Source organism: Lolium perenne, chromosome 4 (assembly GCF_019359855.2).
Source record: "Lolium perenne isolate Kyuss_39 chromosome 4, Kyuss_2.0, whole genome shotgun sequence".
In the NCBI taxonomy this organism is placed as follows: Eukaryota; Viridiplantae; Streptophyta; class Magnoliopsida; order Poales; family Poaceae; genus Lolium; species Lolium perenne.
The window spans coordinates 32,009,195-32,030,152 of NC_067247.2; the positions used below are offsets into that span (position 1 = coordinate 32,009,195).

General features: G+C 45.6%; 2 protein-coding genes across 3 annotated transcripts; both read left to right on the top strand.

Moving 5' to 3' along the window:
* Positions 1-4,815: 4,815 nt before the first annotated feature.
* LOC127292101 (protein phosphatase 2C 35) lies at positions 4,816-8,492 on the top strand. The gene is made up of 4 exons (XM_051321455.2): positions 4,816-6,337; positions 6,432-6,545; positions 7,726-7,990; positions 8,108-8,492. Exons 1-4 carry the CDS (start codon positions 4,940-4,942, stop codon positions 8,221-8,223), a joined length of 1,893 nt encoding a protein of 630 aa, XP_051177415.1. The 5' UTR covers positions 4,816-4,939; the 3' UTR covers positions 8,224-8,492.
* A 4,193-nt stretch (positions 8,493-12,685) lies between these two features.
* Positions 12,686-17,491, top strand: LOC127292102 (large ribosomal subunit protein eL36x). 2 transcript variants are annotated; one of them, XM_051321456.2, is made up of 4 exons: positions 12,686-12,818; positions 12,912-13,023; positions 13,761-13,960; positions 17,190-17,491. In XM_051321456.2, exons 2-4 carry the CDS (start codon positions 12,922-12,924, stop codon positions 17,218-17,220), a joined length of 333 nt encoding a protein of 110 aa, XP_051177416.1. In that variant the 5' UTR covers positions 12,686-12,818; positions 12,912-12,921; the 3' UTR covers positions 17,221-17,491. The 2 variants fall into 2 exon arrangements, with proteins under 2 accessions (XP_051177416.1, XP_051177417.1); XM_051321457.2 differs by having other exon boundaries at positions 12,709-12,831; positions 12,899-13,023.
* The last annotated feature ends 3,467 nt before the right edge of the window (positions 17,492-20,958 follow it).

The window sequence follows — 20,958 nt, forward strand, 5'->3', positions numbered from 1 at the left end:
CAGTTGTAAGTGGAGTTGCAATTGAATGTTTTTGCATTTGCAAATGGAGTTGTAACTGAGAAAAATTATCCAAGCCACTAGGTTTGCTTCGTGATTTGTACTAGCCATCAGTTGCAACATGTGAAATTTGATAACATCATTTGACTGAGAACGAAGTTACTTCTCAGTCGAGCGAGAAATAGTTACACCCTTTAGATTTGAGCTCCCCGCAACTTACGCCGATGAGCGCCAGCTCCACTCATCTTGTCTTCTTCTAGACGATTCCTAACTCGAACAAGAGGATGAAAAGGAGCGTGGAGAAAAGAACTATCCACCCCTCTCACTTGTGGTGCCTGTCATCCATCCCCGGAGAGGAGAAGGCATGGGCATCTCCAGCAGAAGATCCATTTCGAACATTGAAATTATTTGTTTTGATCTATTTAGATCAGCCTAGTTTTGGTTTGCCCTTGGAAAACGAGACTAAAAAGGTTACATTTGCATCAACATAACGGAATTGCATTCGGCTGTCTTCGTCTCCTCTCCTCGATCTCGCCTCAACGGGCTGCCGCCTGACCCATTTGGTTTAGCACATTCGAGAAAATAATATATTTTTCGCGGGGGTGGGAAATATTAATTTGGTTTACAACGAAATTAATTTAAATATTTTACAACCAAATAATCAAAAATAGTTCACAATAAAATGTAGTTCACAAGCAAACTAAACACAAATAAAATTATAGCAAATGACTATTGATTTCCAATCGTGAGCCCACATACGCTCAATCAAATCAGCTTGAAGTCCATCGTGAGTGTGATGATCATGGATATCATGATGCACATGGAAGAACTCAAACATTGCTGGTCCGCACTTCGGCTCAACCAATTCACACTAAAATTGCCACCCATGGTCCAACAGGATAACATCACGCTCTTCATCAATGATCATGATGTCGACGAACACACAAAGCAGTCATCACCTCCCATATGGTCTCACTGCTCCATCTTCTTGGAGAGTGATGAACAATAGCTCATCGATATTGGAGCACACCAAATTTTCGCTTCATATCCTTCATACAAGTCTCTTGTGTTTTTGGAAAACCTCCGACATTTCTTTTCTTTAGGGTTATGGATTGTATTCCTAATTGTATACTAGTCAACATAGATGAAATTGGCTAGATATTGCCCCTTGTTGTATGCATGAAAATTGATCTCATTGTTGATCATTGGACCACTACCTTTCGCAAGCCCAAAGAATGCCAGAGAGTGTGATGAGTGTATTTTCGAAGCATATTTACCTTATGTTTTTGCTTTTTTAAAAAGGATCCCAATTTATGAAGGTATTGATGAATGATGACTGCAAGTGCACATGTATATTGTAGCTAGTTTCGAAAGTAAGAGTATCGAATCACATAGAGCTATTTGGTTAAAGTCTTTATGGACCTTGTCACTATCTATCAAAGGATACTTATAAGCTGCCTTTGATTGGAGAATGTTGTTTTGGCACCCGGGAGCATATGCTTCCGGTTTTAAAATTTAGTTTTAAATATATTTTCAAAATGTTTAAAGATTCTGACACAAAATTTAATGGGTACATCTCAAAATTCTACACGATCGCAAAGTGATTTCATGGAAAACCGACATTTTTAGTGTCATCTGTACACAAGACAAATTTTGGTGTAAAAGGAGGTTGTGTACGTGACAATATTTTTGGTATTTTTCACACAAGTCACAAAAATTGTCGATTTTTGGTAAAACTTGATGTGCGCACCTAGAATGTCGATACGTAAGAGCGAAAATTTTTGTTCAATTTTTTTTGACATTGTAAAATGTTTTTTTTCGGTGGCAGGAGCATATGCTCACATGTTCCGAATTGAATTTGTGCTTTGATTTCAAGTAAGAGTGTTTTAATGAGAGTTGTTGTGTGTGTAAAGTAACGACTAAAAAGTAAAGTAAACAAAAATGACAATCACGATGTAAATATCAATGAAATTTCAGTAAGGCGACATGCATGTTCTCATGGAATGAAACTTTAGTAGCAAAACTAAAAGTAAAAATTCAAAAATGGGCGAGATTGAACTTAACTCGCTTCCAGGATTTTCAAGAAATGAGTTTGGTAATTTTACTTCCCTTAAAATTTTGGATTATTTTTCTCTTTCCTTTGTCTATGGTTGGTCGCAAGAAATTTCTAAAGCCTTTACAAAAAGTGTTAGGAAATTTCTTCTCTGGACGAACCCGGGGTATATAAATTGATGATATCCGACCCTCTCCTTCACTTGGTTTTGTTCGAATGACTTTGGTACCTCAGGTGGGTTTTGCTTCATCTGCGTAATCTACAATGCAAACTCTTGTAAAAGTATAGTCCAACGAATTATTCTAGATGTAACATCAGTTCTTTCAACAATTTCTTTCAAGCCATCACGATTTTTATGCGCTCTAACTACTGAGTCAATAATGTAGGATCTAACTTTATCATAAGAGAAGACAACTGCAAAGAGTTATTTCTCATCCATGGGATAGTTTCTTTGAGCTTCATTAAGAATGTGAGTAACATGATGAACGATATTAAGTTCATCACCATCACGCTGGCAAAGAACAGCCCCAACAATCATTACTAGCTTCACAAAGTATATCAAAACTAGGTTTCCTCCAATTAGATGGTTTAATGATAGGATCATTTAGAAGAGCTTCTTTTAAGATATTAAAAGCAGTGAAACAAGATTCACCAAAATTAAAACGTGCTTTCTTGTGTAAGAAATTAGTTAGTGGCCTAGCAACTTTAGAGAATTTTTTAATGAATCTCCTTTAAAAACCTGCATGACCAAAGAAACTCCTTATACCTTTTACATCACATGGAGGTGGTAGCCATTCGATTGCTTCTATTTTTTTGCTTTATCAACCTCTATGCACTCACCTGAGATATTGTGACCGAGCACTATCCCTTCTTGTACCATTGAGTGACATTTCTCCCCGTTCAAGACAAGATTAGTATCTTCACGCCGCTGCAAAACTTTATTAAAATTGTTGAGGCAATGGTTAAATGTAGTTCCATAGACAGAGAAGTCGTCCATGAATACTTCCATGCTACCTTCAACAAAATCTGCGAATATAGCTGTCATACATCTTTGGAAGCTGGAAGGTGCATTATATAATCCAAATGGCATACGACGATAAGCATATAAACCAAAGGGGCAAGTAAAATTTGTTTTAAGTCGATCTTCTGGGTGAACAACTATTTGAGAAAAACTAGAATACCTATCTAGATAACAAAAGTAAGAGAGCGTTTCTAGTTTATTTCTAATGTTTGATATATGAATGGTAAAAGATAGTGATCCTTCATAATTTCTTTGTTTGGCTTTCTAAAATCAATGCACATTTTGTGCCCAATAACATTTCGAGTATGGACTAGTTCATTATGTTCATTTTCATACAACAGTAACCCATATTAGTTTGGGACGCAATGAACCAGACTTACCCAATCGATTTCCGCAACATGATAAATGATACCTGCATCTAAGAGGCGAATATTCTATAAATATTCGATGGGTGGCTATCGAGGGGCTAATCACCTTCAAGTCATCCATAGAATACCCAAAACCTTTGTGGTGCATCTTCAGAATAATCATCAAGTTTTCTTCTTCCTTCTCTGTAAGATCAACACTTTTAAGAACATGGAATTTGTTAGTATCATCTAAGAACCTGTATTTTAATTCTTTAGGAGAAAGTTTGAGCTCTGGGGGTGGAAGTTCCTCATCTCCATTTATCTCTGGAACTTCATATGCTTCATTCATAGGGAATCGATTATAGGAGATGAGTCAGGAAACTCATCGATATCCATCGTACCAATGTCTTGGGGGATATTCTCATCTAGCAGTGAAGGTGTACGTGCTTGAAGACGACGATGTGTGGTCGATGTTGAAGCAACGGAGGTCCGTTCTTGTTTGCTCTTCCTCGTTGCTGCGATGTGACGGATTAGTCGGATGTAATGCAACCGCCTTGAATGTGAGAGGTTGGGGGTGACAATGGAAGAGTTGGAGCGAGAGGAAGGATTGAGGGCGGTGAGACGATTTATGGCGCTTGTTCCTGAAGGAACACGACGTTTCTCTCTCCTTCTCCACACATGCAGCCTAGCGATGCGAATGGGCGTGGTGAAACGGCCGAGTTGACCGTTCCTTGGAGAGAAGTTTTAAAGTCGATGCTATCTAACAAGGTAGTAGATGGGAAGGCAACCGAACAACTTATTTTCTTCTCTCCGGATGCGAGCTAAATGGACTCCAAGCTACCAAACAGGCAGTTGTGCGGGGCAATTGTCCATAGATCTGTGCTCTCCGCAGAGTGCTAGCTCCGGCCATCTTGTCTTGATCTGGACGATTCCGAACTGGAACAAGAGGACGGAAAGGAGTGAAGAGGAAAAATCAACCGACCCCTCTGACCTTTGGTCCTTGTCATCCACCCGCGTGCGTGGAGAGGAGGAGAAGGTAAGCGGCGCCGGCGCAGGAGAGGAGGCTCCCGCCCACGTGAACCCACGAATCCACTGTGTGAGCGAGTCACACACACGCACTCGCTCCCACGCCCAGCCACCAACCAACCACTCCAATCTCGGCCACCAAATCTGCGTGCTCTCCTCTCCCCTCTCTCGCAGCGTCGTCAGCGGGGGCAAGATAGACAGGGTGCGCGTGGGGGCCCAGGGCCACACGGGCGACGGGCCCGTGGCGGGCTCGCACGGCTCTGCCCGCCTGCGCACACGAGTCAACGCCTACACAGAGGTGGAAACCACCATCCTCCTCCCCACCTGCTTAAAATATTCCAGCATTTCAACCCCACACCCACTCCCACCGGATGTCCCCAACCTCAACTCAACTCTACTCCCACAAGTCAACTCTCCGCCCGCCGATGCTCCACGCATTATAATCCCCCACTCATCCTCACCTCCACCGCCCTCCTCCCTCACCTCCACCCAACCATGGGCAATTCCCTCGCCTGCTTCTGCTGCACCGGCGCCGGCGCCCCTCGCCGCCGCCACGTCGCGCCCGCCGCGCTCCCCTCCGACCCCGCCTACGACGAGGGCCTCGGCCACTCCTTCTGCTACGTCCGCCCCGACAAGCTCCTCCAATCCTACCACTACTCCACCGCCGAAGACGACCTCCTCCCCGACGCCACCGCCGCCAGCGAGGAGGCCACAACCTTCCGCGCCATCTCGGGCGCGGCCCTCTCCGCCAACGTCTCCACCCCGCTCTCCACCTCCGCGTTGCTCCTCCTGCCCGACGACTCCTCCGCCACCACCGCCACCGTCTCCTCCGGCTTCGAGAGCTCCGACTCCTTCGCCGCGCTCCCGCTCCAGCCCATCCCGCGCTTCCCCTCCGGCCCCATCTCCAACGGCGGCTTCCTCTCCGGCCCCATCGAGCGCGGCTTCCTCTCCGGCCCGCTCGACCCCGCGCTCCTCTCCGGCCCGCTCCCGGGCCCGGCCGCCTCCGCCCGCCTCCCCGCCCTCCGCCGCAGCCTCTCCCACGGCGGCCGCCGCATCCGCGACTTCACCCGCGCCATCCTCTCCCGCGCCGACCGCTTCAATCCGGCCGCCGTCTCCGGAAGCCTCGGCTCCCCCGACGCCGCCGCCGCCGCCGTCGCCGCCTGCGGCGGCGACGCCAGCGGCCTGCAGTGGGCGCAGGGCAAGGCCGGCGAGGACCGCGTCCACGTCGTCGTCTCCGAGGAGCGGGGGTGGGTCTTCGTCGGCATCTACGACGGCTTCAACGGCCCCGACGCCACCGACTTCCTCGTCTCCAACCTCTACGCCGCCGTGCACCGCGAACTCCGCGGCCTACTCTGGGACGAACAGTCCCCCCAGCCCGACCACCCAACCTCATCCCCCAGCACAACCACCACCGCCACCGACCACCAGGACCAGCACACGCGCAGGCGCCGCGCGCGCCGCGCCCGCCCCCCGCGCGGGAGCGCCGACTACGACGACGAGGAGTCGCAGCGGCGCTGGCGCTGCGAGTGGGACCGCGACTGCTCCAGCCTCAAGCCGCCCACGCAGCCCCACCGCCATCCCCGGACCGACGGCGAGCACGACCACGTCGCCGTGCTCAAGGCGCTCGCGCGCGCGCTCCGCAAGACCGAGGAGGCATACCTCGGCGTCGCCGACAAGATGGTCGCCGAGTTCCCCGAGCTCGCGCTCATGGGCTCCTGCGTGCTCTCCATGCTCATGAAAGGGGACGACATGTACGTCATGGGCGTCGGGGACAGCCGCGCCGTACTGGCCACCATGGACAGCGTTGATCTCGGTGAGGGCTCATTCGACGGCCTGTCGCCGTGCTTGTCGGCCGTGCAGCTCACGTCGGATCACAGCACTTCGATGCCAGAGGTGATTCAGTTTACCCACATCAACATGATTCAAGCTTCATCCAGTGCTCTGCTGTTCTTGTTGGTCTCATACCTTATCCGTTGTCTCAATGCAGGAGGTTCGCAGAATACGGAATGAGCATCCTGATGATCCGGCCGCGATCTCCAAGGACCGCGTGAAGGGATCGCTCAAGGTGACCAGAGCTTTCGGCGCCGGTTTCTTGAAACAGGTTAGCTTTGCATTTGATCATGTCAGTTTTCCTACAAAAGATTAGATTCATTGTGTGAAAATGATTATTGTGCTCTGCAATTGGTTAATAAGTCTGCATTCTGTTAATAAAATACAGTCACATGACCTAGTCATACCTATTTTTGGAAGTAAGTATGCTGAATGCCACAGTTAGTCATATTTTTGGAAGTATGCTCAATGCCACAGTTAGTCATAAGTCCGGAGTAATTCTTTGGAACTTCCTCTTGCTTGACATTGACGTGTGAAATGTTGAGCAAGCACAAAGTCTGAACTTGATTTTATCAGGTACAGAGTTAAGTCAGTTTTGCTGATATTCTCAGTCAACACATAGTTAAAAGTCATGGTTAAGCAAAGGTCAGGAAAATGGGAAATAAGATCTGGTACAATCGGTCCGAAGCTGAAATATAAAATGAATCCGCTGTCAGTTCTAACTGTTGTTTTTAGAGAACAGGTCCACTGTCAGTTCTAACCCCTTGATATGATGACCATCGTCGTTGAACTCACCTTGTTGACATTGACACCATAGACAAACTTCGGCCGGCGGAATTTTCAAACCATGAATAGCTTAGCTCAGCTCCTGCTAGGTCACCGCGTGTACAGCCAGATCGAAAAATTGTGGGAGAAGCTGGCTCCCTGAGAAAACGAGGTTCCTTCAACTTCTGTCCAAGTGCAAAGAATGGACTTGTGCAGTACTGAAATGTGGCCACAAAGCTAGCGATTGGAGTGGCTTTCAAGGAAGGCACGTCTCTCCCTTGCCATGTGAAAGCCTTGTCGGTTCTCTAAGTTGAAATTATTCGCTATTATCAAATTGTATAATCGATCTTGCTGGTGTCCAAGAGGGAAGTCTCTGTCTTGGACCTCAAGTGAGCAAGCTGATGAAAAGAATATAGAGATCTGCCTTGTTCTGTCAACTAGAAAATATTCTAAAGGTTAAGCAACACCAATCCTATTTTGGTTTCATGCCTTGTCAAGGGTCGCCCTCGCATGGCATGTCAGTCCCTTCTCCTGATATATGCGCTAGGAAAATGGATGTGTCATTAGGTAGCCGGGTCAGCGATGTCTAAACTGCAAGCTGTTCGTTTAACGTTTTACAATGCATGTGTCATCTTTTGAACATAAAAATTCTCCATGTGCTGACAGTCATTGCTACTTTTTTACAGCCAAAATGGAACGATGCACTACTGGAGATGTTCCGAATCGATTATGTCGGGTCGTCCCCGTACATCACGTGTAATCCATCTCTTTATCACCATAAGCTCAGCACGAGGGATAGATTCCTGATACTGTCGTCCGACGGTCTCTACCAGTATTTCACAAACGAGGAGGCAGTTGCTCAGGTTGAAATGTTCATCGCAACAACCCCTGAAGGCGACCCTGCCCAGCACCTTGTCGAAGAAGTGCTTTTTCGGGCGGCAAACAAAGCAGGTATGCCCAGCAAATTAAGTCATCATCTTGCAGTAACTTTTGAACTTGTAGATCATCAAGCTGAACTAGCTTGGTCAGTGGCCACCTTTCTCACATTTCTTGCTCCTGTTTCCACAGGAATGGACTTCCACGAACTGATCGAGATCCCGCAAGGCGACCGTCGGCAATACCACGACGACGTGTCGGTCATCATCATCTCCTTGGAGGGCAGGATCTGGAGATCTTGTGTGTAAATAGACATACTAGGCTAGACAGAGAAACGTATATATAGAGAGGGAGAGGTTCTTGCAGTTGCAGGCCTCGATCAGTTCATGCGGCTACTTCCAACTCCACTTCTTCACCCCAGCTGCCACTGTACAATATCAACCAAGCACTGGGTCGGATCTGGGGTTTTGGCACATTACATCCAGCTGAACCACGATGAATCAACCATGTAATGTAAAAGAGGATTTGTTCAATTATTAATAACTGAATATGAGACCAATTGGTCAGGTTTCTTTGACCTTTGCGTGCATCTTCTTTGTTCACACTTTACAGTTACCGTGCGTGTGCACTGGAGACCGATTCTTACTTAGACTTTGGTGATTCTAGAAGGGACTTCCTTGGCAAAGATGCAAGGGGTTTATTTGGTCAGAATAATCATGTTGACCTCTCAACTGATATCCCTGAGCTCAGCTACCCCATGTTGAACAAATGAACAATTGATGTCATCAGCAGGCAGCCATTTTCGCAGGCAGCCAAGCATTGCCAGGTTGCCGTCGTTATCTACTTGTAGATAGACACTTTCTCTTTGAAGGCTGCTGTGAGATAAGGGTACCCCTGGTTATCCATGCCATGAATGCTCTAAGCTGACCTTCTGATCTGTGCATGTGCATCAGTTAACTCTGTCCCTTGGATTCAGCGACCTCTGAAATTCTTAACATCAGGTCAGAGAGGCTGAATGGTTGTTGCTTGTTGACCAATAATTGGTGCTGTGTGTGGTGTGCTACTAGACTACTCCCACTTGCTTGAGTATATGGTTTTCAGAAGAAACAATGGCTGGCAAATAAAGATTTCGGTCCACTAGGAACTAAAATATATCTCCAAGTAAGGATGGTTGGTCATGGCCTATAAAGGTTTGATTTCATTTTATTTTTCTTGAATGGTGAGGTACAGCTATCTTAAAATGTTTGCTTCCTGAATACTAGATGGTAGCACTATTCTTAAGCAAGGGAAAGCCAGATCGAGCATAGGATTTCCTGCAAGAAATGCACACTTCTTTATTCCCTGTGGTGAATGAATTGGTGCTGGGGCGAAAAGAAAGTGGCGTTTCTTAATTATGTTTCTCCCACTATAGGCATTGACGTTGACCGCAAGTCTAGTGCCAAGCTATAAGCTAAAAACATTTCCAAGTGAAACCTTTCGTCATGTTGTTTCTTGAGAGAAACATGTAGTCCCTTTAAAAGGGTTTGCCATTCATTCAGGCTCGTGAAGAGTTGGGAGCATTGGCAGCTATAGAGTCAAAACATACCCTTTCAACCAAAGGTAGAGACGTAGAGTCAAAATTTCAAAAGTTCAACACTTCAACTACCATTTCTTAAAAATTATTAGATTAAATACATGTATCGGAGTATGCAGATTGCCTAGCCCTTACATTAGTCCGGAGTTTAGGTTACATTGTCTAGCGCACCAAACTTGAGAACATGAAGACCATGTGGGTAACTTTATTTGATTTTAAAGTGCATTACACTAGAAACTAGTGGTCAAATATGCATTGAGTAGAACATGTTGCTACAATTTATACTAAATCTTAATGTTAAATAAGAGTTGTGTTGGGGGATGACCCCCGGTATGCCAAAGGCATGCCAAACTGGCCTTATTTAGGCTTTAGAGGTACCAGTTTAAACATTATTCCGGACAACGAACTTAGGATCATGGCAGGTGAAGCTATACCGGTATCCCAGGAAGGGTATACCGGAATAGGCTAAGAAGGTACCAGAGTACCGGTACAGGCTACACTGTAGCACGTCGGCAGTCTGGTCAAAGATTCCCTCGAGGACTAGAGGACAATGATGAGCGAAGCACATCAGCTTTAAACGAAGGCCTGGCGCCAAAGCAAGGTGATGACGTAAAAGATACCGGCAGAGGTCACAGCTCCCTGTTTAAAGTCATAACTGGTGCCAGCAGGGCCAAAGTGGCTTTATAAAGTAGCTTAGCTCATCAAAGATGCCATTAGGGTTTCTTCCCCTGTAAGACACCCTCTCCCCTATATAAAGAGAGGGAGCACACCCCTACGCGGGACGGTTCGGACCTAGAGAGCAGATGATAAGTTAGAAGTAGAGAGAAAGAGCTTGTACTGTTCTTCTTCAACCTCTGGCCAAGGCCAAGTTCATCAATAGAGATACCGGGATTCCACCCGAAATCCATCCTTGTGTTACCAAAACCCTCCCCCAAATCCTCTAGCGCACATTCGGCCCCAACTTAAGCCATCCTATGGCATCTGTCTGTTAACCACGACGACAGTTGACGCCCACCGTGGGGCCAGCAGCTACGCTTGCTGGAGTTCATATTCGGGCGGGCCTCCTCACCATCTCCGGCGAGCGCGTGGTCAGTGGCCTCGTCTACCGCCTCTTCTCGATGGACTTCATCAACGACAACGCTGGCTGCTTCTCCAACGGCGGTAAGTTCACCAAGAATGGTCGCATCATCGAGCTTGGCAGCCACCGCGTCTACTACGGCACTGTCCCGGAGCGCCAGTACCTCTCGCCGGTGCTGGTAGCGCTGGACCCGCCAATATATGCACGCGATGAGCGCACCACTTATTTTTACTAATTTAAAAGTTTTTAAAAGCGAAATAAATCCACAATGTCACTACTGCATGAATCTATTATGTGGCAGAATTTCAAAACCAAACTAATATAACTAGAAAAACAAAAAGAAAAATATGTAGTGTTAATCATCCGAGTTCACAACCCAATTTGAACTACCTACCGTTCTAGCTTGATTCATATATCTTTATATGGAGTTCTATTTTGAATTTTGATTTGAAATTCTATGACATGATTGATACATATTGTATCTATGCCATTTTTTCTTGACTTACGTGGTTACTTGGAGTACCTCGCGCATGCGAGATGTTGTCGCGTACAACCACCTAAAATGGCAATCCGACCAATTTCTTGGTTTCCATATGGTTTACATGTGTTTTCTTTTGTTTAAAAAATCCCAAAAGATTTCAAACTTTCTTAGGGAGAATAAGTGCACCGAACTTCTTTAGGCGAATTAATTGACTTGTTGAGTAATTTTTTTGTAGAGTAGATTTGGTTACATAAATTGAAACATACATGAAATATTCAGCCATACTTTCGCAGAGTGTTTTTGCAACCTATTAAACTAGGAAATCCAATTTGATGCTTGTCGAGTCTATTATAGTCGCAAGGCCCACCTTTGCAATGCGGTGGGTCACCCCTACAAGTTTAGGTACCCTTTTCATTTATGTATTTTTTTTTATCATTTCAATATTTCTATTTTTATTTCATTTTCATACTTTTGTATTCTCCTTTCAATTTTGTTTATTTCTTCTTTGAAGTACATGAAGATTTTTTCTGAAATATATGGGAACATATTATTTGATATATATGAACATTATTTGCGATGAGTGTGAAATTTATTTTAAAATATTTTGATGTTAAATTAAAATTCATGAACTTTAAAATTTATTTTTATGAACATTAATTTGGAAATGCACGAACATTTTATTGAAGTGCCTATGAATCATACGAATACAAATCAAAAATATATGCACCATATTTGCTTGAATATAACTATTTACAGTATAATTTTACTTACCTTTTCATGCCCCCCCTGTTTTGCAAACTTAAAAGTAAATATAGATTACAAGGATTATTTTTAGAGATGTATTTGGAGATAATTAGAGATTTTATTTAAAGAAGAAAAAACTACTGGTGTTAACGGGCCGAAGCAAATACAACCCATTTGTAGCAAGCCTTGAGCATCAACCCCTATTTGATGCTTTTACGCTAGCCTTTTCTTTCGGGGGGTCCTATATATATGCCGACCTGGTCGGTGTATACGACCTGCTGCACACCCCAGGTCAGCATGTTGGGCTGGCCCAGTTTTTTCTAGTTATTCGTATTTTTTCTGCTTTCATTTCTGTTGCTTCTATTTTTTATTTTTCTTTTTTGTGAATATGAACTCTAATAGCAAAATTTTAAAGAATTATGCCATTTTATAAGAAAATGATTTCAAAAATTTGAACATTTTTTTAGATTGAATTTTTTTCGAAAATGAACATTTTTCAAAAATTTGATTTTTTTAAATTTTTTAACATATTTCGAAAATTTGAAATTTTATGAAGTCTGAACCTTTTTTGAGATTGAACATTTTCAAATTTTAAAATTTAAGAAAATTAAAAATCTTAATAGTTTTTCAAGTCCTAAATTTTTTACATCTTAAGAGAAAAATAAAACAAATAAACAAAGAAGAAAAGAAAAGAAGAAAGGAAAGGAAAAACAGGAACGAAAAAAACAAAGAAAACAGATGTAAAGAGAGCTAGCGCCTGACTGGGCCGGCCAAGCGCGGGATGTGCAGCGTGCAGTATGCGCCGACCTGGTCGGCATATATTGGCCCGGTAATACATTGGTCCCTCTGACATAAAGCCCATAAACGATAGTCCACGAAATCCCGGCCACCATACTTTGGTTAACTACCTCTCCTCGACCATTCTCAAAAAAAAAAAAAACCTCTCCTCGAGCGGTCAACCCTCCCTAAACCCTACCGCCGCCGCCGTTGCCGGCGCTGTCCCGCCTCCTCGCCGAGAGCTCTAGCGGTAAACGCCACCCGGAATTTCTTCTTGCGACGTTGCATTCGCATCTTTTTTTCCTCTCGGGCGATCCAATTTTATGGTTTGGATTTCGTGCAGGGGAGCCGTCATGGCGCCTACGCCGCCGAAGACAGGGCTGTTCGTCGGGATCAACAAGGGGCACGTCGTCACCAAGCGCGAGCTGCCGCCGCGCCCTTCTGACCGCAAAGGGGTGAGTTCCTGCTTCCACAAATCGATTAGTTCTTTATTTTTGCGGGGGAGATTAGTTCTTCTCAGCTTGCTAGTTGCCACACTAGGCGTGTGAGGATTGAAATGCGTGTAGAAATTGGCTCAGGATAGGGTGGAAAATTGCTGGAGCTAGTCAAATGCTAAAGCGGATATTTGCTGAAGTGTATGCTGTAACAGCGAAACTGCGTGTAAGGATTGTGCAATTATTGAAGTTAGTTGTATGTTGATGTGACTGAACGAACGTAGATATGTGGCAATGGTTTTCCTTGAAATTTCCACAGCGATTTGTCGTTTAGCTGCGGCGGCCGCGGCGAATTGGCACTATTTCCCGCTTCTTGGTGGGTGCTGTCAAGATCAGTGACAAACAACGATGTGTGTGGGCGTGTGGCTAGATAGCCTTCTTCATTAACCTCTATATGTTATATGAAGTCTTGCATACATAGAACTTTTCAGTCCTAAGTTTGTTCCCAGAAAATACTCAGCAGCCATCCTGCAATACTCTGGCATTTATTTTCTTTGGGTGTATATTTTCGCAGCTAGCTTTGTTTTTAGCTCCTCTGTGTGTTATCTCCAGGCCTAAATTACCATTGTAAATTCGTTGCAGTGGTCACATAAGTTAGAAATTTAGTCTATAATGGTAAAGTGCAATTGTGCAATGAGATTATTGAGAATGACAGCCTAGTAACATTCTATAAATGGTACTTTTTTTTTTCATTTCAGAAAATTACCAAGAGGGTCCATTTTGTTCGGAACTTGATCAGGGAAGTTGCTGGATTCGCGCCATACGAGAGGCGTATCACTGAGCTTCTGAAGGTTGGAAAGGATAAGCGTGCACTCAAGGTAGCCAAAAGAAAGCTAGGGACACATAAGAGAGCCAAGAAGAAGCGTGAGGAAATGTCCAGTGTTCTTAGGAAGATGAGGTACGTTTCTATCTGTAGTTCTGTTATCGAAGATGTTGCCAACTCCTAAAGAGAACTTGCTTTTGTTTGACGGACATAAAGTTAAGCCGTCATAGCATGCTGTGATTCTAACCAGTCCTAAAAGTTGCTCCCAGTTGATTGTGAGCCACCTTGTGCATATTCCTTTATCAGCAACATCACTGTATAAACAACTGTGTCCATAAGGCTTATCTTTAAATTGACCTGCATGCTCTTATCAGTATGTCATTAGTCATTACTGCCCTTATGCTAGTTAGAGATGCATTTCTTTGGGAGTACCTAGTGTTTTCATAATTTTATGTTGAACAATAAGTTTATGAAAGAACTAAGCATGTATTGTTCGGAAGCTAGAATAAACTAGATTGGTCACTTTAATTGAAAATCATAGTTTTGTACTCCCTCCGTTTCATAATTTTTGTCATGATTTTAGTTCAAATTTGAACTAGAACCACGACAAGAATTATGAAGCAGTGGGTGTAGGTATTAAATTTTCCTGGAAGCCTTCAGCTCTGAATCCTGTGAGAAAATGGGCATATGGATAGGACCAGATTAGTATTTGGCAATCCTTCTCATTTTCATTGTTAGACGTGTTCTTTACTTCTTTTTTATATCTTCACCAATTTTTTTGAATAAGCGATTATTGACATAGACTGGGATATTTATTTATTTTTTGTCTTTTAGCATTTTATTTAGTGGCGATTCTGTTTTTTAGGTTCTTATTAGTCTGGCTTCAAGTTTCGTAACCACACTGTAGACAAGGAGTTCCTCTGGGATATTGAACTGTTACATCTGAAATCCCTGAGAAATTTATGTGCAATTACCACGTACTAGCCACTTCCAAGTCCGGGAACAGATAATTAAGGACTATAAAGAGGTTACCTAGCCAGCCACTATCTGCTAGTGTCATCCCTTTTAACCACGTGTGGAGACTTAGCTAATGTATTGTGTCCATCCATGGATGTGCTGGTGCCTGACAGGCTGACATCACGCAGGATGACATGACTGCATAATCCTTCTCATCAGCTACTAAATCTGCTCATCCATGATAGTAGCAGCTAATGACTACACTGCTTGCGACACATCGATAGTACTCTCTTAACCATCCGGAGAGGCCTTATATTTGTTGAAGGGCATGTACAAATAAAAACGCGATTTATATTTGAAGCCATGGAACTCTTGATTGAATATCTTGGAGTTGCAATCAACTCATATTAGTAAATACTGGAAGAACTAAAGTGAGTTTTGACATCGAGTAGTCTATCTTATCTATTGACTTTTAGCTATATATTTGGTGGTGGTTCTGTCATTTAGTTTCTTGTTAGGCTGACTTGAATTGGCCTGACCATAAGATTCTTGATGCAATTGTGGAACTGAACAATTCAAATAACAACCAGCTATCTTTCAGAGTTCAGTCAATCACTGTAAACAAAGTATTCATGTGGGATATTGAACTGTTCTATCTGAAATCCCTGAGAAATTTATTAATAACATCACTGTATAAAAATCTGTGTCCATAATGCTTATCTTTAAATTGAGCTATGTTCTCTTATCAGTATGCCATTAGTCATTACTGCCTATGCTAGTTAGAGTTGCATTTCTTTGGGAGTACCTAGTGTTAGTATAATTAATTTGTACCTAGCAGTTAATTTCATGTTCAACAATAAGTTTATGACAGAACTAAGCATGTATTGTTTGGAAGCTACAATAAACTAGATTGCTCACTTCTATTGCAACTCATAGTTTCGTAGATATTGAGTTTTACTGGAAGACCATCTTAATATTTGGCAATCCTTTCTTCTCATCTTCATTGTTATAAATGTGTTTTTTTACTTTACGTTATATCTTCTTGGAACAAGTGATTAATTACGTAGTCTGGGATATCTATTTCTTGTCTTTTAGCATTGCATTTAGTCAGTGACAGTTCTGTTGTTTAGTTTCGTATTAGTCTGACTTCAAGTTGCCTGACATAAGGTTATAGATGCAATTGTGGAAATAAATAACCCCCAAAACAACCACCTATCTTTCAGAGTTTCAACCCATCACTGTAAACAGGGAGTTCCTGTGAGATATTGAACCGTTACATCTGAATCCCTGAGAAATTTATGTACAATTAACATCGTTCTAGCTGCTGCCCAATTATGGGAACAGATAATTAGGGACTATAAAGAGGTTACCTAGCCAGGCACTATCCGCTGGTGTCATCCCTTTCGCCGCATGTGGAGGCTTAGCTCATGTATTGTTTCCGTCCATGGATGTGTTGGTGGCTAACATCACAGCAGGAACACGACTGCATAATCCTTTTCGCTATCTACAAAATCTGCTCATCCATGATAGTAGTAGCCACCCACTACACTGCCCCAACACGTCGATGGTACTATCTTAAATGTAAACGCGAAATCAAGTTTGTAGCCATGTGAACTCTAGGTTGAATATGTTGGGAGTTGCAAGAAATTCATATCAGTAATATTTCGGAACAAGAAAGTGACTATGGGCATAGACTAGTATATCTATTTCTTCACTTTTAGCTTTGTATCTGGTGAAGATTCTCCTGTTCAGTTTCTTGTTAGGCTGATTTCAAGTTCCCTGACCATATGGCTATGGATGCAATTGTGGAAATAAATAACCCAAATAACAGCCAGCTATCTTTCATAGTTTAGTCCATCATTGTAAACAAAGATTTCCTGTGGGGTATGGAACTGTTTCAATTTGATTCCCTGATAAGTTTATGCGCAATATCTTTGTTCCAGCCGCTGCCCAATTCTGGGAACTGATAATCATGAAGGACCATAAAGAGGTCACCTAGCCAGCTACCACACACCGGTGTCATCCCTTTCACCACATAAGGGGGCTTAGCTCATGTACCGTTTCCATCTGTGGGATGTGTTAGTGCCCCAACGTCACATAGGATGATATAGTGTATAGTCCTCGTCGCTTTCTGCTAGATCTGCTCGTCCATGATAGTAGTAGCTGACCACTACGCTGGTCGCGACACGTCGATGGCGCTATCTTAACTATCGAGAGAGTTGTTTTTGGGGACGCGTATGGACAAACTGGAAAGCTATCTGCTTTTGGAGTCTTGGTTGAAATGCTTTTTAGCTTCAAGCAACTCGTGCCGATGAATCTGTAGCACATGTGCTTTATATTTCACGTTTGCTCTTTTTTTTTTACCAACCGGTTCTGTTGTCTAATGAATTTTCATCCTGAAATGCAGGTCTGCTGGAACGGCCGAAAAGAAGAAGTGAAGCGTCCGACCTGCTTAGTTGTTTTGAGGTTGTGGATAGTTAGATTGTTATTGAACTACACTAGGGATCAGTCTCAGAGAACATGTTTTCAGTGGTGTGTCAAGCCATGTTTCCCTCTTGTCATGTTTTATTTACTCCATGAAATCAATCATAGAAGCTGCACCCGCTTGCACGGTTTTATTTTTTCAGGTGATAGGTGGCTCAGAGCAATGTTTATTGGGTGGTCTTGCCATGGTTTATCAAATGTTTCAGCAGCTTCCATTACTTTTTACTGATGATTTGTCCATGGTCGTAGAGTCATGTCCAGACTCTGAAAAAGAATTCTCGTTTTGTTATAACCGGCGGTCCTAACCCTGTAATGTTGTGCTACTAAAAACCAGTAATGATACATTTAGGGAAGAAAGTTACGGAAATCACCTACGGACGCATGGGTGGCATCAATCAATTGGGTAGACACATCCTTGTTGGTCCAGAAGAATTCAGCCCAAAGAAACAACTACAGGCCACATATGTCTCCGTAGACGCAGCATTATTGTGTAAAGACACTGGGTGGGTTTAGAGCATCTCCGCCGATCCTAAAATAGGTGCTGTCAGTTGCACCCCCACAGTTGGGGCGTCTCGGCACGACCTCCCTTGTATACAGAAGGCCGTCTCACACCGGCTAACCCAATATAAGTGGCCCCTAAACTTTTTAGATTTTTCTCTTTACTAAGTTACATTATTTTACATAGTTTTAAACAACAATTCAAATAATATTATACAATGTTCCACATAAATAGTTTCACAGAATAATTCAAACATAAAAGCTAAATTATTCGTACAAGAATTCAAATAAATTGCAATTCAACTTGTTCAAAATTCATGTGGTGTTTTCTCTTTTCTCTCACAAATGCTTAACTAGATCATTTTGCAGTTCAGTATGAACTTGCACGTACGAGGAAAACAACAAACTTGTTAGGTCCTTGGTCAAGTTGGACAAGTGGTCCTTGATGATCAAATGGATGGTCATCAACCACTAGTTCATGTCGCTCACTCTCGATGATTATGCTGTACACGATCACACAATAGTGTATCACCTCCCACATAGTTGACTCCGACCAGGTAAGAGTGGGGTACCGAGCAATGGCAAAACGTTGTTGGAAGACGAAAAGCTCGCTCAACATCCTTCCAACATGCCTCCTAGCATGTCGCAAAATAAGCTCTCTTCTCTGTATCAGGGTCGGGGATTGTCTTTAAAATGTAGCGTACGGCGAATAGATACCATCGGCTAGGTAGTACCCCTGTTATATGTGTGGCCATTGATCCATAGTTGATAGTCGAATCATGTCTCACAGCTCGTCTTGCAAACATTGGAGAGCGCTGCAACACGTTAATATCGTTGTGATGACGAACCAGAGGAGTGGGAGGCGGATCGGAAGGGGGAGGCAGGTGGGGAATGGATGTGTGCGGCTGCCATGAGGGTCCAGTGGGCGAATTCCTACCCAGACTGCCGCGCCGGCGCTCCCAACTCAACCTTTGCGCGTAGGGGCGGGTGGGGGTTTGCCGGCTATTCTTTTGAGCTCCAAACTGTCCCGTCCAATTCTTTGGGCAACTGGATGGAAACCTGTTTTTACCCAGCTGCTCTTTAAGGGCCGGGGTCGCTATTGATTGCGGCGGTAGAGATGCTCTTAGAGCATGTCTAACAGGTCCCGTATATTTTTGCCCCTTAAAACGCGAGTAGAGGGCCCTGTATTCACTTTTCGTCGGCCGAAAACTCGGACAAGCTAGCAGACCCTGTAAACTCACCCTGTAAAATGAAATATTCCCAGAATATGCCAAATCGAGAAAAAATCTCCCCTTTCATCTTCCTCCTCTAGCCAACTGCTGGCCTAGCCACCGTGCTCCCCGCCCCGGCCATGGCTGCGCCGCTCCCGGCCGTCCTCGCCTCGCCCCGCCCCGGCCCCGGCCACGCCGCCCCCGGCCGCCCTCGCCCCGCCCCGCTCGCGCCGCCCCCGGCCTCCCTCGCCCGCCCCGGCCCCGGCCGCCCTCGCCTCGCCCCGCCCGCTCGCGCCGCCCGCCCCGCTTCGCGCCGCCCGCCCCGCTCCGGCCGCGGCTGCGGCCATGCTCGCTCCGGCCAGCCCCGCCCCGCTCCGGCCATGCTCGGGCCGGCCCCGGCGGCGCTCGTCCAGCCCCGCCCCGACCCCGGCGGCGCTCGCCCAGCCCCGCCCCGGCTGCAGCTCGCCGGAATTTAGCCGGATTCCGGCGAGGCGAATCGCGAAAGCAGTTATTTTCTGAAATTTTAGCCCGCCACGAGTGGGGGGTTGGCCCTGTATTTGGCCTCTCATCCCGTACAAGTTGGGGGCGAAGACCCGCCCCGTAACCGAAACCAGTAAAAATCGAAACGGGGGGCATTTTTACGGGTCTGCTAGACGGCCGGGTAGAGCTCAAACCCGTATTTTGGCGGTTATTATACGAGTTTGGATGTTTTAAGAGGTCTGTTAGACATGCTCTTATACGTTGCACCTGTTCTTGAGTTGGTCTGTCAGTTGTTGTGTATGATGATTGATGAAACTCTTGCAGGTAGATGCCAGCAATTCCTTGACTATATATGGCTCGAAACAGACAGTAGAGACAGAGAGTGAACACAGGTCCCTGGCCGCTACTGTATGTCCACTCTGATGCCTGAACCTTTGCCGTCGCGTGCACAGAACGCTTAAGCCAAACCCTGCCTCCCCGAATCAACAACGTACGTGCGCGTGGCGTTGAGCGCTCGTGCTCGTGCGTCCTACCGGAACGCTCCAAGCGCCGGGTCTCGTTTCTCAGGCGATGTACAGTATGTCGAGACTCGAGGTGTTGACTGAAAACGATGTCGTCTCGTGCGAGCGTGACGCGCCCGGCCGTCTGCAAACGTCCGGCGGCTGGCTAGCTCCGCTTGTCCCAGCGCGCCGAACGTACGTGTGGCGGCGCCGAAAGATTCCTGGCATGCATAACGTACGCGCCCACCACCGGACGGCGCGCGGCCCCGGCCGCCCGCACACGTACGCGGTCTGCGGCGAGGGTGGAGTGGGAATCCACCGGAAACCGCCGCCGCGGAACGGCACCGGAACGTCCTGATCCGCTTTGTCCTGACTAGCGTTTACCCCTCTTCTTTACGAGATTCCGCGCGCCGTGGCGTGGCACAAGACGGCACGGTGCCGCGGCAGCCGGCCGGCTCTCGCCTACCACGTAGGTGGATGTGTGGCTACCACGTACGTCGACATTGCTTCTTTCGTGTCCGTCACGAGCACCGGATTGACCGACGACGACGACGACGACGACGCAGGCAGCGTACGTGTGGCCGGCCACACGACGAATCGATGGATCGGTCTATGATACCGGACGGCACCCAGTGAAAAGGCAAATTAAGGAATGCATGAGATATGATGTTGGCCACACGCCTGACATCGACTCCGTTATCGCCGGGGGACGGGCGGCGGATATGATGGGGATTCGTTCGTTGGAGGAGGAGACAGGGACGATCCGAATCTGGACGGTGGGGGCTGGCCGTGCTGTGGGGAGGACGGAAGAGGCTTCTCCTTGACGCTTCCTCGACCACGACTAAAGCTAGGCAGTCATCTTCGTGTGGCTCATCATTGAGCGAGCGAGTGAGGCCGCATCGGGCAGCGCGACGCCCGAGAGAGATTCCGCGCTGTCAGGTCGCCGGCCCGGGCGAGGCAGCGACGGGACGGCGGGCAAAGCTAGCCGCAATCCCCCGGCCCG

Excerpts from the sequence above, each read along its gene's own strand:
- LOC127292102 (XM_051321456.2), top strand. The coding sequence starts at position 12,922 with ATGGCGCCTACGCCGCCGAAGACAGGGCTGTTCGTCGGGATCAACAAG. Across the intron at positions 13,024-13,760 it reads GCCCTTCTGACCGCAAAGGG|AAAATTACCAAGAGGGTCCA; the intron begins GTGAGTTCCTGC and ends TTTTCATTTCAG. Across the intron at positions 13,961-17,189 it reads AGTGTTCTTAGGAAGATGAG|GTCTGCTGGAACGGCCGAAA; the intron begins GTACGTTTCTAT and ends CCTGAAATGCAG.
- LOC127292101 (XM_051321455.2), top strand. The coding sequence starts at position 4,940 with ATGGGCAATTCCCTCGCCTGCTTCTGCTGCACCGGCGCCGGCGCCCCT. Across the intron at positions 6,338-6,431 it reads ACAGCACTTCGATGCCAGAG|GAGGTTCGCAGAATACGGAA; the intron begins GTGATTCAGTTT and ends GTCTCAATGCAG. Across the intron at positions 6,546-7,725 it reads GCGCCGGTTTCTTGAAACAG|CCAAAATGGAACGATGCACT; the intron begins GTTAGCTTTGCA and ends ACTTTTTTACAG.